General features: G+C 56.8%; 1 protein-coding gene across 7 annotated transcripts in view; it reads right to left on the bottom strand.

Moving 5' to 3' along the window:
- Positions 1-23,631, bottom strand: part of DOCK9 (dedicator of cytokinesis 9) — a 123,754-nt gene that overhangs the window by 53,092 nt on the left and 47,031 nt on the right. For all 7 annotated transcript variants that reach the window (XM_078880257.1, XM_078880253.1, XM_078880252.1 and 4 more), the window contains 16 exons: positions 22,508-22,573; positions 21,366-21,458; positions 19,559-19,682; positions 18,757-18,881; positions 17,587-17,673; positions 13,528-13,629; positions 12,457-12,572; positions 11,832-11,901; positions 11,303-11,431; positions 10,119-10,190; positions 9,625-9,771; positions 6,217-6,300; positions 5,691-5,802; positions 1,820-1,893; positions 522-629; positions 26-151 (listed from right to left, as the gene is read on the bottom strand). In XM_078880257.1, the coding sequence (XP_078736383.1) occupies positions 26-151; positions 522-629; positions 1,820-1,893; positions 5,691-5,802; positions 6,217-6,300; positions 9,625-9,771; positions 10,119-10,190; positions 11,303-11,431; positions 11,832-11,901; positions 12,457-12,572; positions 13,528-13,629; positions 17,587-17,673; positions 18,757-18,881; positions 19,559-19,682; positions 21,366-21,458; positions 22,508-22,573 (1,635 nt within the window). The remainder of the gene's footprint in view (positions 1-25; positions 152-521; positions 630-1,819; positions 1,894-5,690; positions 5,803-6,216; positions 6,301-9,624; positions 9,772-10,118; positions 10,191-11,302; positions 11,432-11,831; positions 11,902-12,456; positions 12,573-13,527; positions 13,630-17,586; positions 17,674-18,756; positions 18,882-19,558; positions 19,683-21,365; positions 21,459-22,507; positions 22,574-23,631) is intronic.

Genomic DNA, 23,631 nt, shown 5'->3' on the forward strand with positions numbered 1-23,631 from the left:
CCTGTGCCCCCCCCCCCGTCCCCACCGTGCAGGTGTTGGCGCTGGCGCTGGGCAGCAAGGCGTGGTCGCGGGCGACGTTGAGGCGGGAGACGTTCTCCAGCGCGATCCCCAGCAGGGGCAGGTAGAGCGACGCGATCCGCGCCTGCTGGTTCTGGGATGTCAGCAAACCGCAGTCAGCAACCGCAGTCAGCAACCGCAGTCAACCACCATGGCTGTAGCTGTGTGCGTGGTGCTGCGGTAAGCGTGCTGCACTGCGACCCTGGTGACCAGAGTTCGATTCCCGTACACGGCCACCACCAACTGAAGTGACAATTATCCGATCCGGTCCTGGGCCTCCCCTAGGCTGACTCAGCCCTAAACGAGTATCTGGTGCGGCGCGTGCGCGTGTAAACACCAGTGCTGGAGAGACAAAGGTGGCCGAGCGTAGTGGTGGCCACCCACCCCCATCGTGCGCTATTCACGTAGCGGCACTTGCCCCGGCATCCCGTGTGGGGCTACACGGGGGAGCTTTGTCCGCGTACCTTGTGTGCGTAGCGGTCGTCGTGCGCGTGTTTCGCCATCAGCTGCTTGAGTGCGGCGATGGCGGCCGGACGCACGTCGCCGCTCTCCTGCTGCAGCGCGGAGCTCACCTGTCGGCCGCACAGCTCACCTCGTCACCTCGCCCCAACCGCCACGTCGCAACCACCTCGTCCTCCCCACCTGATCACCCTCACCTCGTCACCTCGCTCCAACCGCCACGTCGCAACCACCTCGTCCTCCCCACCTGATCACCCTCACCTCGTCACCTCGCCCCAACCGCCACGTCGCAACCACCTCGTCCTCCCCACCTGATCACCCTCACCTCGTCACCTCGCCCCAACCGCCACGTCGCAACCACCTCGTCCTCCCCGCCTGATCACCCTCACCTCGTCACCTCGCTCCAACCGCCACGTCGCAATCACCTCGTCCTCCCCGCCTGATCACCCTCACCTCGTCACCTCGCCCCAACCGCCACGTCGCAACCACCTCGTCCTCCCCCCCTGATCACCCTCACCTCGTCACCTCGCCCCAACCGCCACGTCGCAACCACCTCGTCCTCCCCACCTGATCACCCTCACCTCGTCACCTCGCCCCAACCGCCACGTCACAACCACCCCGTCCTCCCCACCTGATCACCCTCACCTCGTCACCTCGCCCCAACCGCCACGTCACAACCACCTCGTCCTCCCCACCTGATCACCCTCACCTCGTCACCTCGCCCCAACCGCCATGTCGCAATCACCTCGTCGTCCCCGCCTGATCACCCTCACCTCGTCGCCCACGCTTTGTTAAGCACACCTCATCGCACTCACCCCGCCCGCATTCGAGTCCCAAAGTCAAAGTTGCTTGCCCTGTCCCTACGCTCAAAGATGCACACGCGCACATGCGTGTGTGCCTATGCGCGCGAGCGTGCGAGTGCGCCTATGCGCGCGAGCGTGCGAGTGCGTCTGTGTGCGCGCGTGCGTGCATGTGTGCGCATGTGTGCGATGCTGGGAGCTGTAGTGCGAGAGTTAGCTTGCTGAGCTACGAACTCAGTAACTCTAGTTCGATTCCCACTTACGGCCAACACCAGTGCTGATTATCTGATTGGTTTCTGGTCCTCCTCTAGGTCGACTCGGCCTCAAATGAGTACCTGGTGTGATGTGTAAACATTGCCACTGGGGAGACAAAGGCCACCCAACCCTCTAGTGTGCCATGCCGGCCTTCATAGGTGCTCGCTAATAAAACTTGCCCCTACAGTCTGTTAAGGCTATACGGAGGATTGTTGTGTGCGTGTGTGCATGCGTGCATCTCCGCTCACCTCCCGAAGTAAAAGTCCAACCAGGAAGTGATTTTTGCAGAAATCTTCGGTCAAACTGTAATCCAGCTGCAGATCTGAGACACACAGTGCATCCGTGTACACAAACAACAGCCGACATTCTTCACTGAGTGGCGGGGGCATCACCAGGATGATTGGTGCTAGGCCGGGTAGACTTCAAGGCCACGTGAAGTGCCAAAGGCTCACTGGCAGGAGGTCAGAGGACAGACCCAGGTCCCAGGGGTTGACTGAGATGACTGGCTGATGCACCACCTGTGCCTCCTACTGTGCCAACTTGCTGCATTTTAGCTGCCTGGCGCTCGGCTCGTTGTTGTGAGCGTCACTCCTCTGCCCTCCTCTGGTGCTGGAGGGTGACTGCCTCCAACTGCCGAGTAGCAGCATCCTTCACGAGCCTCCTCCACAGAGGCCGATCTTGACACCGCTGGTACCGGTCATCGGCAAGTCCACTCAGCTCCACGTCCTCCCGTACCCCATCACTCCATCTCTTCTCTAGCCCGTTCCACGCCCCACACCAGCCCGCCTCGGCACACTGGTAATCCAATCACTACCGCCCCAGGGGCGCTTATGCCATGACCCACTCTGTGTTCCATAGAGGCATGGCAGCCTCTCCTCCCCAGCCAGTGTTGGGACATTCTACGTGGACAGCCACAGCAACTGCCTTTCACCACACACACCCTTCAAAGACACCCCATATAGCCCGAAAAGGCTGTTGGGGCGATTGCTGTTCGCGAGCACCTATGAAGGCCGGCATGGTACAATGAGGGGGTGGGTGGCCAACACCATGTCCGATCGACTTTGTCTCCCAAGTGACAATGTTTACGCAGCGCATCAGGTACTCATTTGAGGCCGAGTCGACCTAGGGGAGGCCCAGGACAGGTTCAGATAATCGTCACAAGTGTTGGCCGCAAGCGGGAATCGAACTCGGGTCACCGGGTGCTTAGCGCAGCGTGCTAACCGCTACACAACCGCTCCCCTTCACACGCACACAAACATGCACACGCGTGTGTGTGTACGTGTGCGGGTTTTTGTGCGTGGTGGTGTATGGATCGGGGGTAGATTCATAGCAGATCGAGCAGCAGCACTCCGGTAGTCTCCCACGTGCCCGCGAGCCAATCAACAGCTCCGTTCTGACTCCGGCTCCCCCAGCTGGGGGTCCCCCCCCCCTCACCCGAGCGAACCCCCAAGCTGGGACTCCGCGCACCGCCACGCCTCGGAGTTGGGCTCCATCGTCCTTCTCGGGGGTCTCGGTGAAACGACGCTTCCGAGTCGACGAGAATTCATCATCTCAAGCTCGGCGCTTAATCGTTATATCGAGCGCCAAGATGCTTTACTTAAGTTTAAATAGCGGTGGAAGAATACAGAATGTTTTAGATGGCGTCCACGCGATGAAGATTGTCCCACTTTGTTGAGCAATCATTTGTGAAGGCCAGGTGGCTCCTGGCGAAAGAGCTCCGCAGCAAAATCTGGTAAGAGGGCCAAACTCCGAGACGCGGCTCCGCGAGTCCCTCTTCCGCAGCGACATCGCGCCCCGAGCACGTGATTCCCCGGCGCGGCCGATCGCGCCCGAGACGGCGCTGGCGCCTGTCACTGCCGGCCCCCTCAGCTCCGCCACCACCACCGCCGCCACCGCCGCCCGACCCTCCAGGGCCATACCCACCCGCCACGCTGCCCGTTCATTACACACCGCGCAAGCCGGATGGTTGGTGAATATGCGTGCTATGTTACACGTGGTGCCGATTCAAAGGAATGCAGAGATCGTGTGTGTGTGTATACGTGTGTACGTGATGGGGGGAGCGGTGGCACAGCTGTTAGTGCACCGCGCTACGAACCTGGCCACCAAAAGTTAAATTCCAGTTCACGGACAACATCAGTGACGAATATCTGAACAAGTCTTGGGCCATCTCTTAACATCTCGCCATGGTGGCGAGGAGATGTTCACTCCCTCGCCTGGTACGCAAGAGGGCATGGGTTTGATCCTGACCCTCACGCCTGCTGTATGTTCAGAGTTTGCGTGTTCTCCCCGTGGTGGTCGCGTGGATTTTTCTCCGGGTCCTCCGGTTTTCACCCCCCACATTTAGAAACAACGTCACGTGTTTAGAGTATTTGACTGCTATAAATGTCCACATGATGTTTGTTGAGCGATTTGTAATAGCCTGGTCGCTTCTAAAAAAGGGTTACGTAGCTCAGTAGGCCTTACCTGGTTAAATAAAAATAGTTTAGTTTTGAAATAGTTTTAGTCAGCCTTAATTGAGTACCTGGTGCGGTGTATAAAACATCGCCACTGGGGAGACAAAGGCGGCCAGGCGTGGTGCTGGCCACCCACCCCTTCGTGACCGTGCAGGCCGTCATAGATGCTCCTCGCTAACAGCACTTGCCCAAACAGTCTGGTAAAGCTACACGGGGGATCTTTGTCTCTGTGTGTTCAATATGACAAAGGCAACACCGATTCAAATTGAGATGGCTACCTTGTGTGTGCGCGAGAGTGTAAATGAGGAGCGTGTTTACCAATCATCCGGTATGTGCTGCACGTAATAACGACCTGATTTGTATGTGAACGGCGCGACAGATGGCTCTGTGGGATATGCGGAGGAAGGGACGACCCCCGTCACACACAGCGCACGGGCCGCGTCATCGTTAGCAGCCGATCACAGCAATCACCAGCATCCCCCCACACCTGGGGCACAATCAGGGGGTTAGCAGGGATCCAGGGGATTCAAAAGGGGATCATCGAGGAGGGGGTACCTGGCAGGCTCTCTCGCGTCGCCTCCGTCGGAAAGAGCAAATCTGTTCCACACAAGGACCATAATGGCTGACACACGGTGATAATGGAGACATGCAGAGATGGAGATGCGTGGTACAGAGACACACAGGCATGGAGATGCGTGGTACAGAGACACACAGGCATGGAGATGCGTGGTACAGGGACACACAGGCATGGAGATGCGTGGTACAGAGACACACAGGCATGGAGATGCGTGGTACAGAGACACACAGGCATGGAGATACGTGGTACAGGGACACACAGGCATGGAGATGCGTGGTACAGGGACACACAGGCATGGAGATACGTGGTACAGGGACACACAGGCATGGAGATGCGTGGTACAGAGACACACAGGCATGGAGATGCGTGGTACAGGGACACACAGGCATGGAGATGCGTGGTACAGAGACACACAGGCATGGAGATGCGTGGTACAGAGACACACAGGCATGGAGATGCGTGGTACAGGGACACGGAGACACAGAGATCCGGAGATAGAGACAGACACAGAGATATAGCGCACAGAGACACGGAGATACAGGGCACAGAGACACAGAGACACAGAGACATGGAGATATAGGGCACAAAGATACAGAGACACGGAGATACAGGGCACGGAGCTACAGAGACACAGAAAAAGAGATACAGCGCACGGAGACATGGAAATACAGGGCACGGAGACACAGAGATACAGTGCACAGAGCTACAGAAACATGGAGACACAAGAGATACACAGAGACATCAATAGACGTAGCATGTAGACACATAGACATGGAATTACAACAGAGAGAGGAGGCTTACGATGTCCAGACATAGGAACAAAGATATATTGGACGAGGGACACATGGAGACACAGAGACACGTGACACACACATGCCACATGGAGACTTTCAGGAATGCGTGTGTATGTGCCTGTGTGTGCATGTCTGTGTACGCGCGCGAGTCTGTGCGCATGTGCATGTATGTGCCTGTGCATATGTGTGTGAGCGTGCGTGGATGTGTGTGCGCACGCCTGTGCATGTACGCTTGCCTGTGTGTGCGCGCGTGCCTGTGATTGCGTGCGTGCGTGTGTGCGCATGCGTGCGTCACCTTGGTACCGCTGGATGCGGCCCCGACTGAAGGACATGGCGAGGTTCAGGGGGATGTAATGCTCGTGGCTGCAAATCTCCTTCAGGAATGCCAACTTGAATTCAAACAGGGTCTACGGACACACAAGGCAAAGATCCCCCGTATAGCATGAACAGACTTTTGAGGCAAGTGCTGTGAGCGAGTAACACCTATGAAGGCCGATACGACACATGGGGGGGTTGCGTGGCCAGCACCACGCCCGGCCCCCTTTGTCTCCCTAGCGATGACGTTCACACACTGCACCAGGTACTCGTTTTAGGCTGCGTCGACCTAGGGGAGTCTCAAGAGCGGTTCGGATAATTGTGACGGGTTGCGAGTTCGTAGCGCAGCGCGCGAACCGCTACACTACCGCTCCCCACAGACACACAGATAAAGATCCCCTGTGTAGCCCACACAGGCTGTCAGGGCAAGTGCCGCTAGTGAACTGGCGGTGCAGCCTGCGGGGTAACGCAAACGCCCGACCGCCTTTGTCTTCCCAAAGTCTCACCTTGGGATCGCCAGGGCCGAAACTGTGCACGTACGAGTTGATGAGTTTGAAGAGGAAGCCGCGGTCCATGAACGTGAAGCACCTCTACGCACGGAAACACGGGCATACGTAGGTACGTGCGCACACGCAGCGCACACGCAGCGCACACACAGCGCACACGCAGCGCACACACAGCGCACACGCAGCGCACACACAGCGCACACGCAGCGCACACACAGCAAATACACACAGCGTACACACACAGCACACATGCAGAGCATACACACCACAGATGCAACAAACACGCAGTATCCACAGCACATTCGCAGCACAGGCGCAGCACACACAGTATACACGCACAGCACACATACAGAACACACACAGCATACACATAGCACCACATACACACACAGCACACGCACAGCACATACACACAACAAACTCACGCAGCGTACACACAGCACACACACACATGCAGGACACACACATGCAGCACACACACACAGCAAACACACAGCGAGCACACACACACAACATAAGCACAGCATATACGAAGTGCACAGAGTATACACACAGTATACACACAACACACACACACAGCACACACACACGCAGCAAACACACACCAAATACACACAGCACACGCACAGCGCATACCGTACATGTGCACATAGCACATACACGCAGTGGCGTCACTAGGGGGGTGCGGGGGGTGCAGACCGCACCGGGTGACACCATCAGAGGGGGTGACACCACAATGACTGCCTAGAACATGTCTGTGCAGTGTTTCAGCAGAAATTAATTATTTTTAATAAAAATATCCCTGTAGTTATAACAACAAAATCCTTTTTTTTCGTAAGCCCAGCTTATATGTACTATATCAATATACCTACAAGGCAAAAACTCTATGCTAATTTACTTTTTGAACCTTATAATGCGCTCCGGTCAGGGCAGTCATTGTTACCCAACTCCAGTGACGCTTCGAGTCACGTGGTCTCGTCTGCACGTGCTGCCAGCACGCGCTGTTGTGTTCGTCGCTGCTCGTGTTTTTATAGTCGCTGATTATGTCAAATTTTCGGGTGTTTTAGCTACAATATTGTGCTAATTAGTATTTGTGAACCTATATCGATACAATTTTTGAGAATCAAGTCGTAATTAAAGGAAAAGGAGAAAAATAAAAAAAGGCTTCTGCTCAGTTACTAATAATGTTGTAACAAATAATGTTGTAATTCAATGTAGAAAGATTTTACAAAACTATTTTGTTGTGAGTATTCATATAATCTCAGAAATATGACATTTAAGCAATTTACAACTATATCACATGTTATTCTATGATTAAAATTGATAATAAACTTACATGTAGAACAATTATTGATTATATAACTATTTGATAACTAAATAGAGAAATTGACAATTTAAAACATGAAGTGGGAGGAAATGCTATGTTTCTTGATACATGTTTAGAAATATAACTTAAACCTTAAATTAAGTTTTTTTCATTTTAGCCTTTTTTTTCCTTGGAAAACATCACTGTCTTGCAAGTATATATCTGATTTAATGTAGTTCTTAAATGTTGACGTTTTTTTTACTTCGAATTATCTTGTTTTCTTACCGAATTTCCACTTTAACCACGTGACTGTACGTATTATATTGTAATCTAAAGGTGTAAGTTTTATTTTGCTAGTTGTTTACGTCACTACTATTGCCATCACATTCAGTGATATACGGGAATCACGATGTACGAGTAACGTTAGTACAAAACACATGACGAAGGATTCTGTGTGGTCCGGTACGGGAGGAGGTCCATGGGGGGTGACACCAACTCTAGTGACGCGAATGCCACAAAGCACACACACGCAGCACACACACGCAGCACACACACGCAGCACACACACGCAGCACACACACGCAGCACACACACGCAGCACACACACGCAGCACACACACGCACAGCAAACACACGCAACAAACACACACGCAGTACACACACGCAGCACACACACGCAGCACACACACGCAGCACACGCAGCACACACACGCAGCACACACACGCAGCACACACACGCAGCGCACACACGCAGCGCACACAAGCAGCAAACAAACACACAGCAACACACGCAGCACACACACGCAGCACACACACGCAGCCCACACACGCAGCACACACACGCAGCACACACACGCAGCACACACACGCAGCACACACACGCAGCGCACACACGCAGCGCACACAAGCAGCACACACACACAGCAACACATGCAGCACACACACGCAGTACACACACGCAGCACACACACGCAGCACACACACGCACAGCACACACACGCACAGCAAATACACACACGCAGTACACCCACACGCAGTGCACACACACAGCGCACACACACAGCGCACACACACGCAGCACACACGCACAGCAAATACACACAACAAACACACACAGCGTACACACACAGCATAAACACACACACACACGCAATACACACACAGCACATGCAGCGCACATGCAGCACACACACGCAGCCCACACGCAGCATACACACACAGCATAAACACACACGCAGTACACACACACAGCACACACATGCAGCACACACACAGCATGCACACAAACACAGCATAAACACAGCACATATACACGCACAGCGCATACACACAAAACACACACGCAGCACACACACGCAGCACACACACGCAGCACACACACGCAGCACACACACGCAGCACACACACGCAGCACACACACACACAGCAACACATGCAGCACACACACGCAGCACACACAATGCAGCACACACACGCAGTACACACACGCAGCACACACGCAGCACATACACACAGCACACACACGCACAGCAAATACACACAGCGCACACACACAGCATAAACACACACACGCAGTACACACACACGCAGCACACACACACAGCGCACACACACAGCACACACACGCACAGCAAATACACACAGCGCACACACACAGCGCACACACACAGCATAAACACACACACGCAGTACACATACACGCAGCACACACATACAGCGCACACACACAGCACACACACACAGCGCACACACGCAGCATACACACGCAGCACACACACGCACAGCAAATACACACAACAAACACACGCAGCGTACACACACAGCATAAACACACACACACACACACAATACACACACACAGCACATGCAGTGCACATGCAGCACACACACGCAGCCCACACGCAGCATACACACACAGCATAAACACACACGCAGTACACACACACAGCACACACATGCAGCACACACACAGCATGCACACAAACACAGCATAAACACAGCACATATACACAGCATATACACAACATATACACACAGCACACGCACAGCGCATACACACAAAACACACACGCAGCATACACACACACACAGCACACGGTGACCTTGATGAAGGCGGCGAGGCTGTGGTTGGCGCGCCGCGTCTCGCTCGCGAATTCGCGGTGCTTGATGACGATATTTTCCGTCGCCGCCACCACCAGCTCCTCCACCGCCGTGTGGAACGACGCCGGCAACCGCTGCGTCCGGTTCAGCTGCACCACCACAACCGCACACATAACCGCAACCATCGCAACCACAACCCTGACCACCTCAATCACAACCGCGACCACCTCAATGTAAACCGCAACCACCACAATCACAACCACCGAGATCACCGCAATCACAACCAACGCAATCACAACTGCAAAAAACGCAATCACAAGCACAAATACCGCAACCACCACAATCACAACCGCAACCACCGCAATCGCAACCATAACCACCGCAATCGCAACCATAACCACCACAATCACAAATGCCACCATGGTGCGGGGTCAGACTGTGTAAGGGGTTGCAGGAACAGGTTCAGAGTTCACGGCCGGGCTCAGGAGATCACCACCTTGATCCTCCCTGAGTCCACGAGGTTTTGAGCCATGGACTTGATGAGGATCTCAAAGAAGAACCATGAGAACTGGAGAAGAGACAGAGACACCTCATCAACATCACCTCCTCCTCACCATCATCACGCACGGTCACTCCAACGTACATGACGCCGACACGCAGCCAACCATTCTCCACTCGGTGGTGGTGACATTGCGATGGTGCCTGTGCCAGGCTAGGTGCACCCTTGAGGCCAGATCAAGTGTCAAAGGCTCGCTGCTGACGGGAGGCCACGGGACAGATCCAGTGTCCGGGGGTGAGAGTGAGGAGCTTGATGGACTGCCCACTCACCCTGAGACTGGGTGAGTGTGTGGGGTGAGAGTGAGGAGCTTGCTGGACTGCCCACTCACCCTGGGACGGGGTGAGTGTGTGGGGTGAGAGTGAGCAGCTTGCTGGACTGCCCACTCACCCTGGGACGGGGTGAGTGTGTGGGGTGAGAGTGAGGAGCTTGCTGGACTGCCCACTCACCCTGAGACTGGGTGAGTGTGTGGGGTGAGGGTGAGCAGCTTGCTGGACTGCCCACTCACCCTGAGACTGGGTGAGTGTGTGGGGTGAGAGTGAGGAGCTTGCTGGACTGCCCACTCACCCTGGGACGGGGTGAGTGTGTGGGGTGAGAGTGAGGAGCTTGCTGGACTGCCCACTCACCCTGAGACTGGGTGAGTGTGTGGGGTGAGAGTGAGGAGCTTGCTGGACTGCCCACTCACCCTGAGACTGGGTGAGTGTGTGGGGTGAGGGTGAGCAGCTTGCTGGACTGCCCACTCACCCTGAGACTGGGTGAGTGTGTGGGGTGAGGGTGAGCAGCTTGCTGGACTGCCCACTCACCCTGGGACGGGGTGAGTGTGTGGGGTGAGGGTGAGCAGCTTGCTGGACTGCCCACTCACCCTGGGACGGGGTGAGTGTGTGGGGTGAGGGTGAGCAGCTTGCTGGACTGCCCACTCACCCTGGGACGGGGTGAGTGTGTGGGGTGAAGGTGAGCAGCTTGCTGGACTGCCCACTCACCCTGGGACGGGGTGAGTGTGTGGGGTGAGCAGCTTGCTGGACTGCCCACTCACCCTGGGACGGGGTGAGTGTGTGGGGTGAGGGTGTGGGGTGAGTGTGTGGGGTGAGGGTGTGGGGTGAGCAGCTTGCTGGACTGCCTCTCACCTTGAGGAGTTTGTTGCAGGTAAGGAAGTCGGTGCTGGGCTTGAGGAGGAAGCCGAGCGACTTGGCGAGTTCCTCGTGCAGGGTGAGGCCCTCGCAGGCCTCCGCAGACTCCTCTGTCTTGAACACAAACTACAACAACCAACAACAGTCAACAACAACAATCAACAACAAAAATCAGCAACAACGGAACACATGGGGACATGGAGAGACACAGGGCACATGGGGGGACATGGGCGCATGGGGACATGGGGGGACATGGGGAGACACAGGGACACACGGGAACATGGGAAGACACATGGGGACATGGAGAGACACAGGGCACATGGGGGGACATGGGCGCACGGGGACATGGGGGGACATGAGGAGACACATGGAGACACAGGAGGACATGGGGGCACAGGGACACGGATGGACACGGATGGACAAGGGCGGACATGGGAAACATGGGGGGACTTAGGGAAGCAAGGGGACGCACGGGGACACACGGGGATGTAAGGACATAGAGTGGAATTGACGATGTAGTAGTCACCGTGACGTAAGAATGCAGGAAGTGATCCAACTCCTCTTCATGGCACTGAGACACCACGTGAATAAGAACCCTGCACACCCAACACACACAACACACACAACTGACACAACACATACACCACTATGCCACTAAGTGGCGGTGGTGTCACCAAGGTGTGTGTGCCAGACTATGTGCACTTTGAGGCTATCAAGTGAAGTGTCAAACGCCCGCTGGCAGGAGGTCACGGGACAAACCAAGGTGCCATGGGTTAACTGACTGAAATGACTGGAAAATGCACCAGCTGTACTCTCTACTATGCCAACTTGCTGCGTATCAGCCTCCCAGCGCTCTGCTCGTTGTTGTGAGCGTCACTCCTCTGTCCGTTGTTTTATGAGGGCGACTGCCTCACATTTTATAGTAGGGTCCTTCACGAGCCTCCTCCATAGAGGCCGATCTTGACACCATTGGTACTGCTAATTGGCAAGTCCACTCAGCTTCACATCCTTCAGTCCATCACTTCTCCAGCCGGTGTCATGCCGACACTAGCCCCGTCTATCCAGCCAAACAGAAGCTGCCTGGGCATGCGGTGGGTCCACAAGCGCAACACGAACATCGCTCCTCCACCCCACACCGCCCCCCCGCCCACCGCGTGGCGTTGATGGCGACGTCGCTGTGGGTGGCGTGGGTGAGCACGTGGAACAGCTGATTAAGCAGTGTGGGCAGGAACGCCACCATCACGTGACTCTCTACGGCGTGCAGACTCTGCAGAGACATGCGGGGACAAGGAACATTATCAGAATCAAAATACAGTAAAACCTTGGATTGCGAGCATAACTCGTTCCGGAAACGTGTTTGTAATCCAAAGCACTCGTATATCAAAGCACTCGTGTATCAGTTGTGATCACGTGACACTCGGCAGACAAAGCGTATACACGTACTACTCGTATTGCAAGACCTCGCTCGTTTATCAAATTAATATTCATAAAAAAATTGCTCGTCTTGAAAAACACTCGCAGACCAAGTTACTCGCAATCCAAGGTTTTACTGTAATCATAATTACCGGAGGAATCCGATTTTTCCACAGATGTCCAGTAGGGTGGATAAGAACGTTACAACAACAAAAACAATACATACACAGGACAGGAGTGCAAAGTACAAGAAAGAAAAGCAAATCACCCAAATACATACAAATACAAATAAACCACCCACATCCTACATTAGACAGAGACATCATGGGACACGGAGACAATCGGATATGGAGAGACAGACAGGGGATGTGGGACGTAGTTACACGGCATCGCTACGGGGGACAGGGAACACACGGAGGACGCGGAGGCACGATACAGAGTACCCAGCCACAGAGACATGGGACATGGGGACACACGCCAATGGGGAGTCGAGACACAAGGCACATTTGGTTATGGGACCCAAGACACAGAAAGTCGTTAGACATGGGACAGGGGACGAGAGACACGGGAGACAAATGGACAGGACACACGGACACGAGACAGAATACGCTGCACGCACACACAAAACGGACACGAGGCGGGGACACGTGGCGGAGACACGTGGCGGAGACACGTGGCGGAGACACGTGGCGGAGACACGAGGCAGAGACACGTGGCGGGGACGTGAGGGTGTGCCGTGGTCGGAGCTGGTTCTCGGTGTCTCCGATACGGCCGTGATGATGAACCGGCCCGGCCCACTGGCCCCCTACCTTCAAGTACTTGATGAGCTCCCCCTCGTTGAGGGGGGCACCCCCCGTCTCCGCCTCCTCCGCGCGCTCGCAGTACGAGAAGAAGTTGTGCAAGTGTTGGTCCTGATGGGCGCGTGCACACACACGCACCCACGTACACACACACAAGCGTACACACACATGTACCAATACTAGCACCCACCAATCGCCACTAAGTGATGGTGACGTCATCACAGAGCCTGTGCCAGGCCAGGTGCACTGAGGCCACGTGAAGTGTCGAAGGCTCGCTGACAAGAAGTCACGGGACAGACCCAGCTACCATGAGTTGGCTGACTGAGATGACCGCCGGTAGATGCACCACCAGCTGTACCCCCCACTGTGCCAACTTGCTGTATTTTATCCACTTAGCACTCCGCTCGTTGTTGTGAGCGTCGCTCCTCTGGGGCTGCCGCCCACCATCGTGAAGGTTCTTCATGATTCCGTGACTCCGAAAGCACGAAGAACAACCCAGAGCCCTGGCCTGTTGATGGTATCATAGGCCTTGACCATTGCAATAACGCAGAGATGTCGGTACTACATGCATGTCTACACACAAGCAGCGGCGATGTCCCCACTGTGCTTGTGCCAGGATAGGTGAACCTTGAGGTACCGAGAAGCGTCGAAGGCCCTCCCTGCTGCCAGGAGGTCATGGGGCAGACCCAGGTGCTATGGGTGAGACATGGAGATGGTGGAAACCAGGTGGGTGAGGCGAGGTGGGTGAGGCGAGGTGGGTGTGGTGAGGAGGGTGAGGCGAGGTAGGTGAGGCGAGGTGGGTGAGGTGGGTGAGGTGAGGTGGGTGAGGTGAGGAGGGTGAGGTGGGTGAGGTGAGGTGGGTGAGGTGAGGAGGGTGAGGCAAAGAGGGTGAGGTGAGGTGGGTGAAGCGAGGTGGGTGAGGTGAGGTGGGTGAGGTGAGGAGGGTGAGGTGAGGTGGGTGAGGTGAGGTGGGTGAGGCGAGGTGGGTGAGGTGAGGTGGGTGAGGTGAGGAGGGTGAGGTGAGGTGGGTGAGGTGAGGAGGGTGAGGTGAGGAGGGTGAGGTGAGGTGGGTGAGGTGAGGTGGGTGAGGTGAGGAGGGTGAGGTGAGGTGGGTGAGGTGAGGTGGGTGAGGTGAGGTGGGTGAGGCGAGGTGGGTGAGGCGAGGTGGGTGAGGCGAAGTGGGTGAGGTGAGGTGGGTGAGGTGAGGTGGGTGAGGTGAGGTGGGTGAGGTGAGGTGGGTGAGGTGAGGTGGGTGAGGTGAGGTGGGTGAGGTGAGGTGGGTGAGGTGAGGTGGGTGAGGCGAGGTGGGTGTGGTGAGGAGGGTGAGGCGAGGTGGGTGAGGTGGGTGAGGTGAGGTGGGTGAGGTGAGGAGGGTGAGGCAAAGTGGGTGAGGTGAGGTGGGTGAGGCGAGGTGGGTGAGGAGGGTGAGGTGAGGTGGATGAGGTGAGGAGGGTGAGGCGAGGTGGGTGAGGCGAGGTGGGTGAGGTGGGTGAGGTGAGGTGGGTGAGGTGAGGTGGGTGAAGCGAGGTGGGTGAGGCGAGGTGGGTGAGGTGAGGTGGGTGAGGCGAGGTGGGTGAGGTGAGGTGGGTGAGGCGAGGAGGGTGAGGTGAGGAGGGTGAGGTGAGGTGGGTGAGGCGAGGTGGGTGAGGTGAGGAGGGTGAGGTGAGGAGGGTGAGGTGAGGAGGGTGAGGTGAGGTGGGTGAGGTGAGGTGGGTGAGGTGAGGTGGGTGAGGCGAAGTGGGTGAGGTGAGGTGGGTGAGGTGAGGAGGGTGAGGTGAGGTGGGTGAGGTGAGGAGGGTGAGGTGAGGTGAGTGAGGCGAGGTGGGTGAGGTGATGTGGGTGAGGTGAGGTGGGTGAGGCGAGGTGGGTGAGGTGAGGTGGGTGAGGTGAGGAGGGTGAGGTGAGGTGGGTGAGGTGAGGAGGGTGAGGTGAGGAGGGTGAGGTGAGGTGGGTGAGGTGAGGTGGGTGAGGTGAGGTGGGTGAGGCGAGGTGGGTGAGGCGAAGTGGGTGAGGTGAGGAGGGTGAGGTGAGGTGGGTGAGGTGAGGAGGGTGAGGTGAGGTGGGTGAGGCGAGGTGGGTGAGGTGATGTGGGTGAGGTGAGGTGGGTGAGGCGAGGTGGGTGAGGTGAGGTGGGTGAAGCGAGGTGGGTGAGGTGAGGTGGGTGAGGCGAGGTGGGTGAGGTGAGGAGGGTGAGGTGAGGAGGGTGAGGTGAGGTGGGTGAGGTGAGGTGGGTGAGGTGGGTGAGGCGAGGTGGGTGAGGCGAAGTGGGTGAGGTGAGGTGGGTGAGGTGAGGTGGGTGAGGTGAGGAGGGTGAGGCAAAGAGGGTGAGGTGAGGTGGGTGAAGCGAGGTGGGTGAGGTGAGGTGGGTGAGGTGAGGAGGGTGAGGTGAGGTGGGTGAGGTGAGGTGGGTGAGGCGAGGTGGGTGAGGTGAGGTGGGTGAGGTGAGGAGGGTGAGGTGAGGTGGGTGAGGTGAGGAGGGTGAGGTGAGGAGGGTGAGGTGAGGTGGGTGAGGTGAGGTGGGTGAGGTGAGGAGGGTGAGGTGAGGTGGGTGAGGTGAGGTGGGTGAGGTGAGGTGGGTGAGGCGAGGTGGGTGAGGCGAGGTGGGTGAGGCGAAGTGGGTGAGGTGAGGTGGGTGAGGTGAGGTGGGTGAGGTGAGGTGGGTGAGGTGAGGTGGGTGAGGTGAGGTGGGTGAGGTGAGGTGGGTGAGGTGAGGTGGGTGAGGTGAGGTGGGTGAGGCGAGGTGGGTGTGGTGAGGAGGGTGAGGCGAGGTGGGTGAGGTGGGTGAGGTGAGGTGGGTGAGGTGAGGAGGGTGAGGCAAAGTGGGTGAGGTGAGGTGGGTGAGGCGAGGTGGGTGAGGAGGGTGAGGTGAGGTGGATGAGGTGAGGAGGGTGAGGCGAGGTGGGTGAGGCGAGGTGGGTGAGGTGGGTGAGGTGAGGTGGGTGAGGTGAGGTGGGTGAAGCGAGGTGGGTGAGGCGAGGTGGGTGAGGTGAGGTGGGTGAGGCGAGGTGGGTGAGGTGAGGTGGGTGAGGCGAGGAGGGTGAGGTGAGGAGGGTGAGGTGAGGTGGGTGAGGCGAGGTGGGTGAGGTGAGGAGGGTGAGGTGAGGAGGGTGAGGTGAGGAGGGTGAGGTGAGGTGGGTGAGGTGAGGTGGGTGAGGTGAGGTGGGTGAGGCGAAGTGGGTGAGGTGAGGTGGGTGAGGTGAGGAGGGTGAGGTGAGGTGGGTGAGGTGAGGAGGGTGAGGTGAGGTGAGTGAGGCGAGGTGGGTGAGGTGATGTGGGTGAGGTGAGGTGGGTGAGGCGAGGTGGGTGAGGTGAGGTGGGTGAGGTGAGGAGGGTGAGGTGAGGTGGGTGAGGTGAGGAGGGTGAGGTGAGGAGGGTGAGGTGAGGTGGGTGAGGTGAGGTGGGTGAGGTGAGGTGGGTGAGGCGAGGTGGGTGAGGCGAAGTGGGTGAGGTGAGGAGGGTGAGGTGAGGTGGGTGAGGTGAGGAGGGTGAGGTGAGGTGGGTGAGGCGAGGTGGGTGAGGTGATGTGGGTGAGGTGAGGTGGGTGAGGCGAGGTGGGTGAGGTGAGGTGGGTGAAGCGAGGTGGGTGAGGTGAGGTGGGTGAGGCGAGGTGGGTGAGGTGAGGAGGGTGAGGTGAGGAGGGTGAGGTGAGGTGGGTGAGGTGAGGTGGGTGAGGTGGGTGAGGCGAGGTGGGTGAGGCGAAGTGGGTGAGGTGAGGAGGGTGAGGTGAGGTGGGTGAGGTGAGGAGGGTGAGGTGAGGTGGGTGAGGCGAGGTGGGTGAGGTGATGTGGGTGAGGTGAGGTGGGTGAGGTGAGGTGGGTGAGGTGAGGTGGGTGAGGTGAGGTGGGTGAGGTGAGGAGGGTGAGGTGAGGTGGGTGAGGCGAGGTGGGTGAGGTGAAGTGGGTGAGGTGAGGTGGGTGAGGTAAGGTGGGTGAGGTGAGGTGAGTAAGGTGAGGAGGGTGAGGTGAGGTGGGTGAGGCGAGGAGGGTGAGGTGGGTGAGGTGAGGTGGGTGAGGTGAGGCCAGGTGGGTGAGGCGAGGTGAGGTGGGATGCTGACAGGTGGTTGCTCACCTGCGTGTAGATGGTGGAGACAAGGTGAGTGGCTACACGGAACACCTGCTTGCCTCCGTCCACCCAGCGAATATCCGGGCCCACATGCTGAATCAGCCAATCACAGCAGAGCACGGCATGCACAGTTACAACAGTATGTACGAACACCGGCCCCAAGCACATACACAGGTGTATGCACACACAGATGTGTACACTGTGTACACACCCGACACAGCTAAATAGTAATGTTTGTCAAGTAAACAAACATGCCAATTCGTTACAATTGTAAATGTTGTGGGTTTACACTCCCACACACTGGTGTGCCCTAGAAGGCACACTGTGTGTGTGTGAGCCGACCTAAGGGGAAGGTCGTGTGAGGCTATGGCACTCTGGCTGACCCGGGAGGACACGTGACCGGATTGAATGACAGGGGGGCCCCGAAGAGGGGGCTAGGAGGACCACGTGGGTAGAACCCAGGTTCTTCCCGACAGTTCTGGAAGGGGGGCGTGGCCAAAAGCGGAGCCGGCCATGCCGGAGAGAATCTAAGCCGAGTCCAGAGAGGGATCGTGGTTGTCCATCCCGGGGAAGAAACCCTTCGTCTACGGTCTAGTTTCTACAAGTCTTGCAGCACGTGGACCCTGGCAGTATGTTGCTGGTCCCATCGTTAATAGTTACTCAGTAACCTGTGTCGTTAGCCCGGTGGTCACCACCCTAGGTTGTTGTCTTGTCAGGGGAAGTCACCCCGATGTGCTGGAACTAAATAAATGCGCTGCCTCCAAGTCTAGGAGTGTGACTCAGTTGAACCCACTACACTGGTAATGAATTGGCATATTTGTTTACGTGACAAGCCTTACTAATTAGCCGTGTTGGGTTGGTGGCAGGATTAAAAACACATTTATATTTTGTCTTTTTGTGTACCTGTGCAGGGAGCGGTGGGTCTAGCGGTTTGCGTGTCGCGCTACGATCCCGGAGACTTCCATTCCCACTTACGGTTCAACATCGGCAACAAGTATCCAAACAGACCCTGGGCCTCCCCTAGAGACCAGGGGAGACAAATATGGGCAGGCACGAGTGTGGCCACCACCACGCCCTTGTGCCACCCCATCACAGGCGCTCGCTAAACAGCACTTGCCCCGACGGTGTGTGAAAGCTACGCAGGGGGATTCGTTGGCTTTAGATTTTGTCGCGTACTTTGGTGGCCCCGGCAGTGTCGTTAGAGGCCAGGTATCCAGCGGGGAGCGACGCGGAAGCGCTGAGCTGGACCTCCCCTGACACCACGCGGCCATCGCGCAGCAAGGGCAGCCACGCGTAGCCCACTGCACACCGCACGGGGGGGGGGGGGGGCGGGTCACCACGGGGACACCACGGGGACACATTACCCACAACGGACACGAGACATGGGGACATGGGGACACGGGGAGGGGACACGGGGACGTGGGGATGCAGAGAGTGAGGACACGGGGACGTGGGGACATGGGGACGTGGGGACGTGGGGACACGGGGACACGGGGACGTGGGGAGAGAAGACACGGGGACAGGGAGGAGTGAGGACACGGGGACGTGGGGACGTGGGGACGTGGGGACGTGGGGACATGGGGACATGGGGACGTGGGGAGCGAAGACACGGGGACAGGGGGGAGTGAGGACGTGGGGACACGGGGACGTGGGAAGCGAAGACACGGGGACACGGGGGAGTGAGGAGTGAGGACACAGAGACGTGGGGACGTGGGGACGTGGGGACGTGGGGACGTGGGGACGTGGGGACACGGGGACACGGGGACACGGGGACGTGGGGACGTGGGGACGTGGGAAGCGAAGACACGGGGACACGGGGGAGTGAGGACACAGGGACGTGGGGACGTGGGGACGTGGGGTCCCTAGGACGTAGGGAGGGGAAGGAGCGAGGGAGCGAGGACACGGGGATGTGGGATCAGACGGGAGCGAGGACACGGGAACAGGGGGGAAGGCCGGAGTGTCCGTGCGAGCGTCCCACCCTGCGTCTCCACCGCCTCCCTCTTCTTTGTGGCCGCCTTCCCGCTCACTTCACAGCTGATGTGGAAGAAGGAGAAAAGGAGGTGGTGACCCGAGTGCAGCTGCGTGGGCAGACGGATCTTCACCTGCACAAACGAAGACAAAGACGAAGATCCCCCGTATACTCTTGAACAGACTGTTGGGGCAAGTGCTGTTTGGGAACACCTACGAAGGACAGCATGTCACGAGGGAGTGGGTGCCTACACCACTTTCAACCGCCTTTGTCTCCCCAGTGGCGATGCTTTTACACACCGCACCAGGTGCTACTCATTTGAAGCTAAGTCGACCTAGGGAAGGCCCAGGATCAGTTCAGATAATCGTCACCGGTGTCGGCCACGAGAGGGAATGGAACTCGGATGGCCGGGTTCGTAGTGCAGCGTGTTAACTGCTACACTACCGCTCCACACACACATGCACACACACGGGATACGCACAACAACCGCCATTCGCCACTAAGTGGCGGTGACGTCACCACGACGCTTGTGCCAGGCTATGTGCACGTTAAGGTCACGTGAAGTGTCGAAGGCTCGCTGACAGGAGGTCATGGGACAGACCCAGCAGGTGCCATGGTCGACTGACTGAGATGACTGAGACGACTGAAATGATTGAGATGATTGAGACGACTGAGACGACTGAGACGATTGAGATGACTGAGATGACTGAGACGACTGAGACGACTGAGACGACTGAGACGACTGAGATGACTGAGACGACTGAGACGACTGAGATGATTGAGACGACGGAGACGACTGAGACGACTGAGATGACTGAGACGACTGAGACGACTGAGATGATTGAGACGACGGAGACGACTGAGATGATTGAGACGACGGAGACGACTGAGATGATTGAGACGACGGAGACGACTGAGACGACTGAGATGACTGAGACGACTGAGACGACTGAGACGACTGAGATGATTGAGACGACGGAGACGACTGAGACGACTGAGATGATTGAGACGACTGAGACGACTGAGACGACTGAGACGATTGAGACGACTGAGACGACTGAGACGACTGAGACGACTGAGATGATTGAGACGACTGAGACGACTGAGACGACTGAGACAACTGAGACGACTGAGATGACTGAGACGACTGAGACGACTGAGATGACTGAGACGACTGAGACGACTGAGATGATTGAGACGACTGAGACGACTGAGACGACTGAGATGACTGAGACGACTGAGACGACTGAGACGACTGAGATGACTGAGACGACTGAGACGACTGAGATGACTGAGACGACTGAGACGACTGAGATGATTGAGACGACGGAGACGACTGAGACGACTGAGATGACTGAGACGACTGAGACGACTGAGATGATTGAGACGACGGAGACGACTGAGACGACTGAGATGATTGAGACGACTGAGACGACTGAGACGACTGAGATGATTGAGACGACTGAGACGACTGAGACGACTGAGACGACTGAGATGATTGAGACGACTGAGACGACTGAGACGACTGAGACGACTGAGACGACTGAGATGACTGAGACGACTGAGACGACTGAGACGATTGAGACGACTGAGACGACTGAGACGACTGAGACGACTGAGACGACTGAGACGACTGAGACGACTGAGATGACTGAGACGACTGAGACGACTGAGATAACTGAGACGACTGAGACGACTGAGATGATTGAGACGACTGAGAGGACTGAGATGACTGAGACGACTCGCCGATGCACCACCTGTGCCCCCGACTGTGCCAACTTGCTGCTCTGCGTCGTCGTCGCCGTCGAGCACTCACCTCGTCGTAGAACTCGGGGCTGTGCTGGTGGTGCAGCACGGCGGCGACGGCGCGCGTCACGAACGGGGGGCCGCCCGGCTTGCCGTAGACGCACTGCACGCACGGGTGGGGGGGGGGGACACGCGGAGCCACCGTCACGGGGGCCCTAGGCCCCCTCACCCCCCCCCTTCGACAACCCCCCGAGCCCCTTCCGGAGTCCCCCGCTGTACTACGGGGATCGAGCGTTTACCCCCTCTCCACTGCACCGTGTGGGTTTTCTCCGATTACTCAGATTTGCTTGGACGTGGTGCGATCCGCTCACTCATTCACTGGGTTGGATAAACATCCCAGTATAGGACCACAGAGCTCGGGAAAATTGTTGTCACTGGTCTGACTGTCTTAACACTCTCCCTCTCTCTCACTCTCTCCCTCACTCACTCCCTCACACGCACTGTCTCCCTCTCACTCTCTCACTCTCCCTCACTCTCTCCCTCTCACTCTCTCACTCTCACTCTCTTTTTTTTACGATCAGAGGAAGCAAGAAGATGCTCGGTGTCGTCGGCACTCTGCTTTGTTCATCATTTCGTTTTAATTTAATTATTTCCTTTATGTACCGCCCCCCCCTCGCTCACTCTCGCTCACTCTCTCGCTCACACTCTCCCTCTCACTCTCCTTCACACTCACTCTTTCCCTCACACTCTCTCCCTTTTCATTTACTCTCTCCCTCACTCCCTCTCACTCTCTCCCTCACTCACAGTGCGGGGGGAAGCGCCGTGCGTGGCGCTTCACGATCGACCATCTCACAATAAAGCCACGCGAGATGCTGGTGAGCCATTCGGAGGAAGGAATCCAACGGTAAAGAACCACAAACCCCCCCCACCATGGCCCCCTTCACCCCCCAGCCCCCCCCCCCCCCAAACCCACCCACCGTGGCCCCCTTCACTCCACAGCCCCCCGCAAACCCCACCCCCCGTGGCCCCCTTCACCCCCCAGCCCCCCCCCCAAACCCCACCCCCCGTGGCCCCCTTCACCCCACAGCCCCCCCCCCAAACCCCACCCCCCGTGGCCCCCTTCACCCCACAGCCCCCCCCCCAAACCCCACCCCCCGTGGCCCCCTTCACCCCACAGCCCCCCCCCCAAACCCCACCCCCCGTGGGACACACCGGGAGAGGCTGAGCAGATTCCGCGTCCGAGTCCCGGAACTCGGTGCAGACAGCCAGGTTCCTGGCCTACCGGAACAAAGACAAAGATCCCCCATATAGATTTACCAGTCTGTTGGGACAAGTGCTGTTAGCGAGTAGCACCTACGAAGGCCGGCATGGCACACAAGAGGGTGGGTGCTAAGCACCACGCCGGCCGCCTTTGATTCCCCAGTGGCGATGTTTACAAACCGCAACAGGTATCGTATTTTCCCGCGTATAGCCCGCATACGCATATACCCCGCAAAAATTGCGTTTTGTGTAACAAAAAAATCAGATAGCCCGCACCTCCATATACCCCGCATACATTAATATATTTAATGTCGTTACCACAACTTAATTCCATCATATTAATACGAAGTTTACATTTATAATACATTCCACTATCAATTGTTAACAGTACTCAACTCAACCCAATTAGTCTCTATGGTTAAGGACATGGTACTATCTCCTGATGACATCCTCGTCAGCTTTGATGTAGTATCTTTGTTCACCAAAGTCCCAGTACCGGACACCCTAACAATAATTGAGGACTTGGTCCAACATGGATTTAATTCTGATGTACCTGCGCTGGTTAGGCATTGCCTCACCAACACTTATTTTACCTGGAATGGCACCTTCTACAAACAGAATGAGGGTACCCCTATGGGCTCCCCCTTGTCACCAGTTATAGCCAACATGTTCATGGAAAAGTTTGAATCAGACGCCATCCAGACATCCACCCTGCGTCCTTCCTTGTGGAAGAGGTATGTGGACGACACTTTCGTCATCTGGCCACATGGCCTCCCAGCATTGAACCGCTTCTTGGACCACATCAATTCCAGACACCCATCCATCAGATTCACCATGGAAGTGGAGAAAGACGGTAAACTACCATTCTTGGATATTCTGTTTGAGAGGAGGCCTGACGGATCCTTGGGACATTCTGTCTACAGGAAAGCCACCCACACAGATTCCTACTTGAAACCGGATTCCCACCACCACCCATCTCAAAAGAATTCTCTCATCAAAACGCTATACCACAGAGCCCATGGCATTTCTGACCAACACCACCTGGCTGGTGAATTAAGACATGTACATCGGGCCCT

This window comes from Lampetra fluviatilis, chromosome 56, assembly GCF_964198595.1.
Source record: "Lampetra fluviatilis chromosome 56, kcLamFluv1.1, whole genome shotgun sequence".
Lineage (NCBI taxonomy): Eukaryota > Metazoa > Chordata > Hyperoartia > Petromyzontiformes > Petromyzontidae > Lampetra > Lampetra fluviatilis.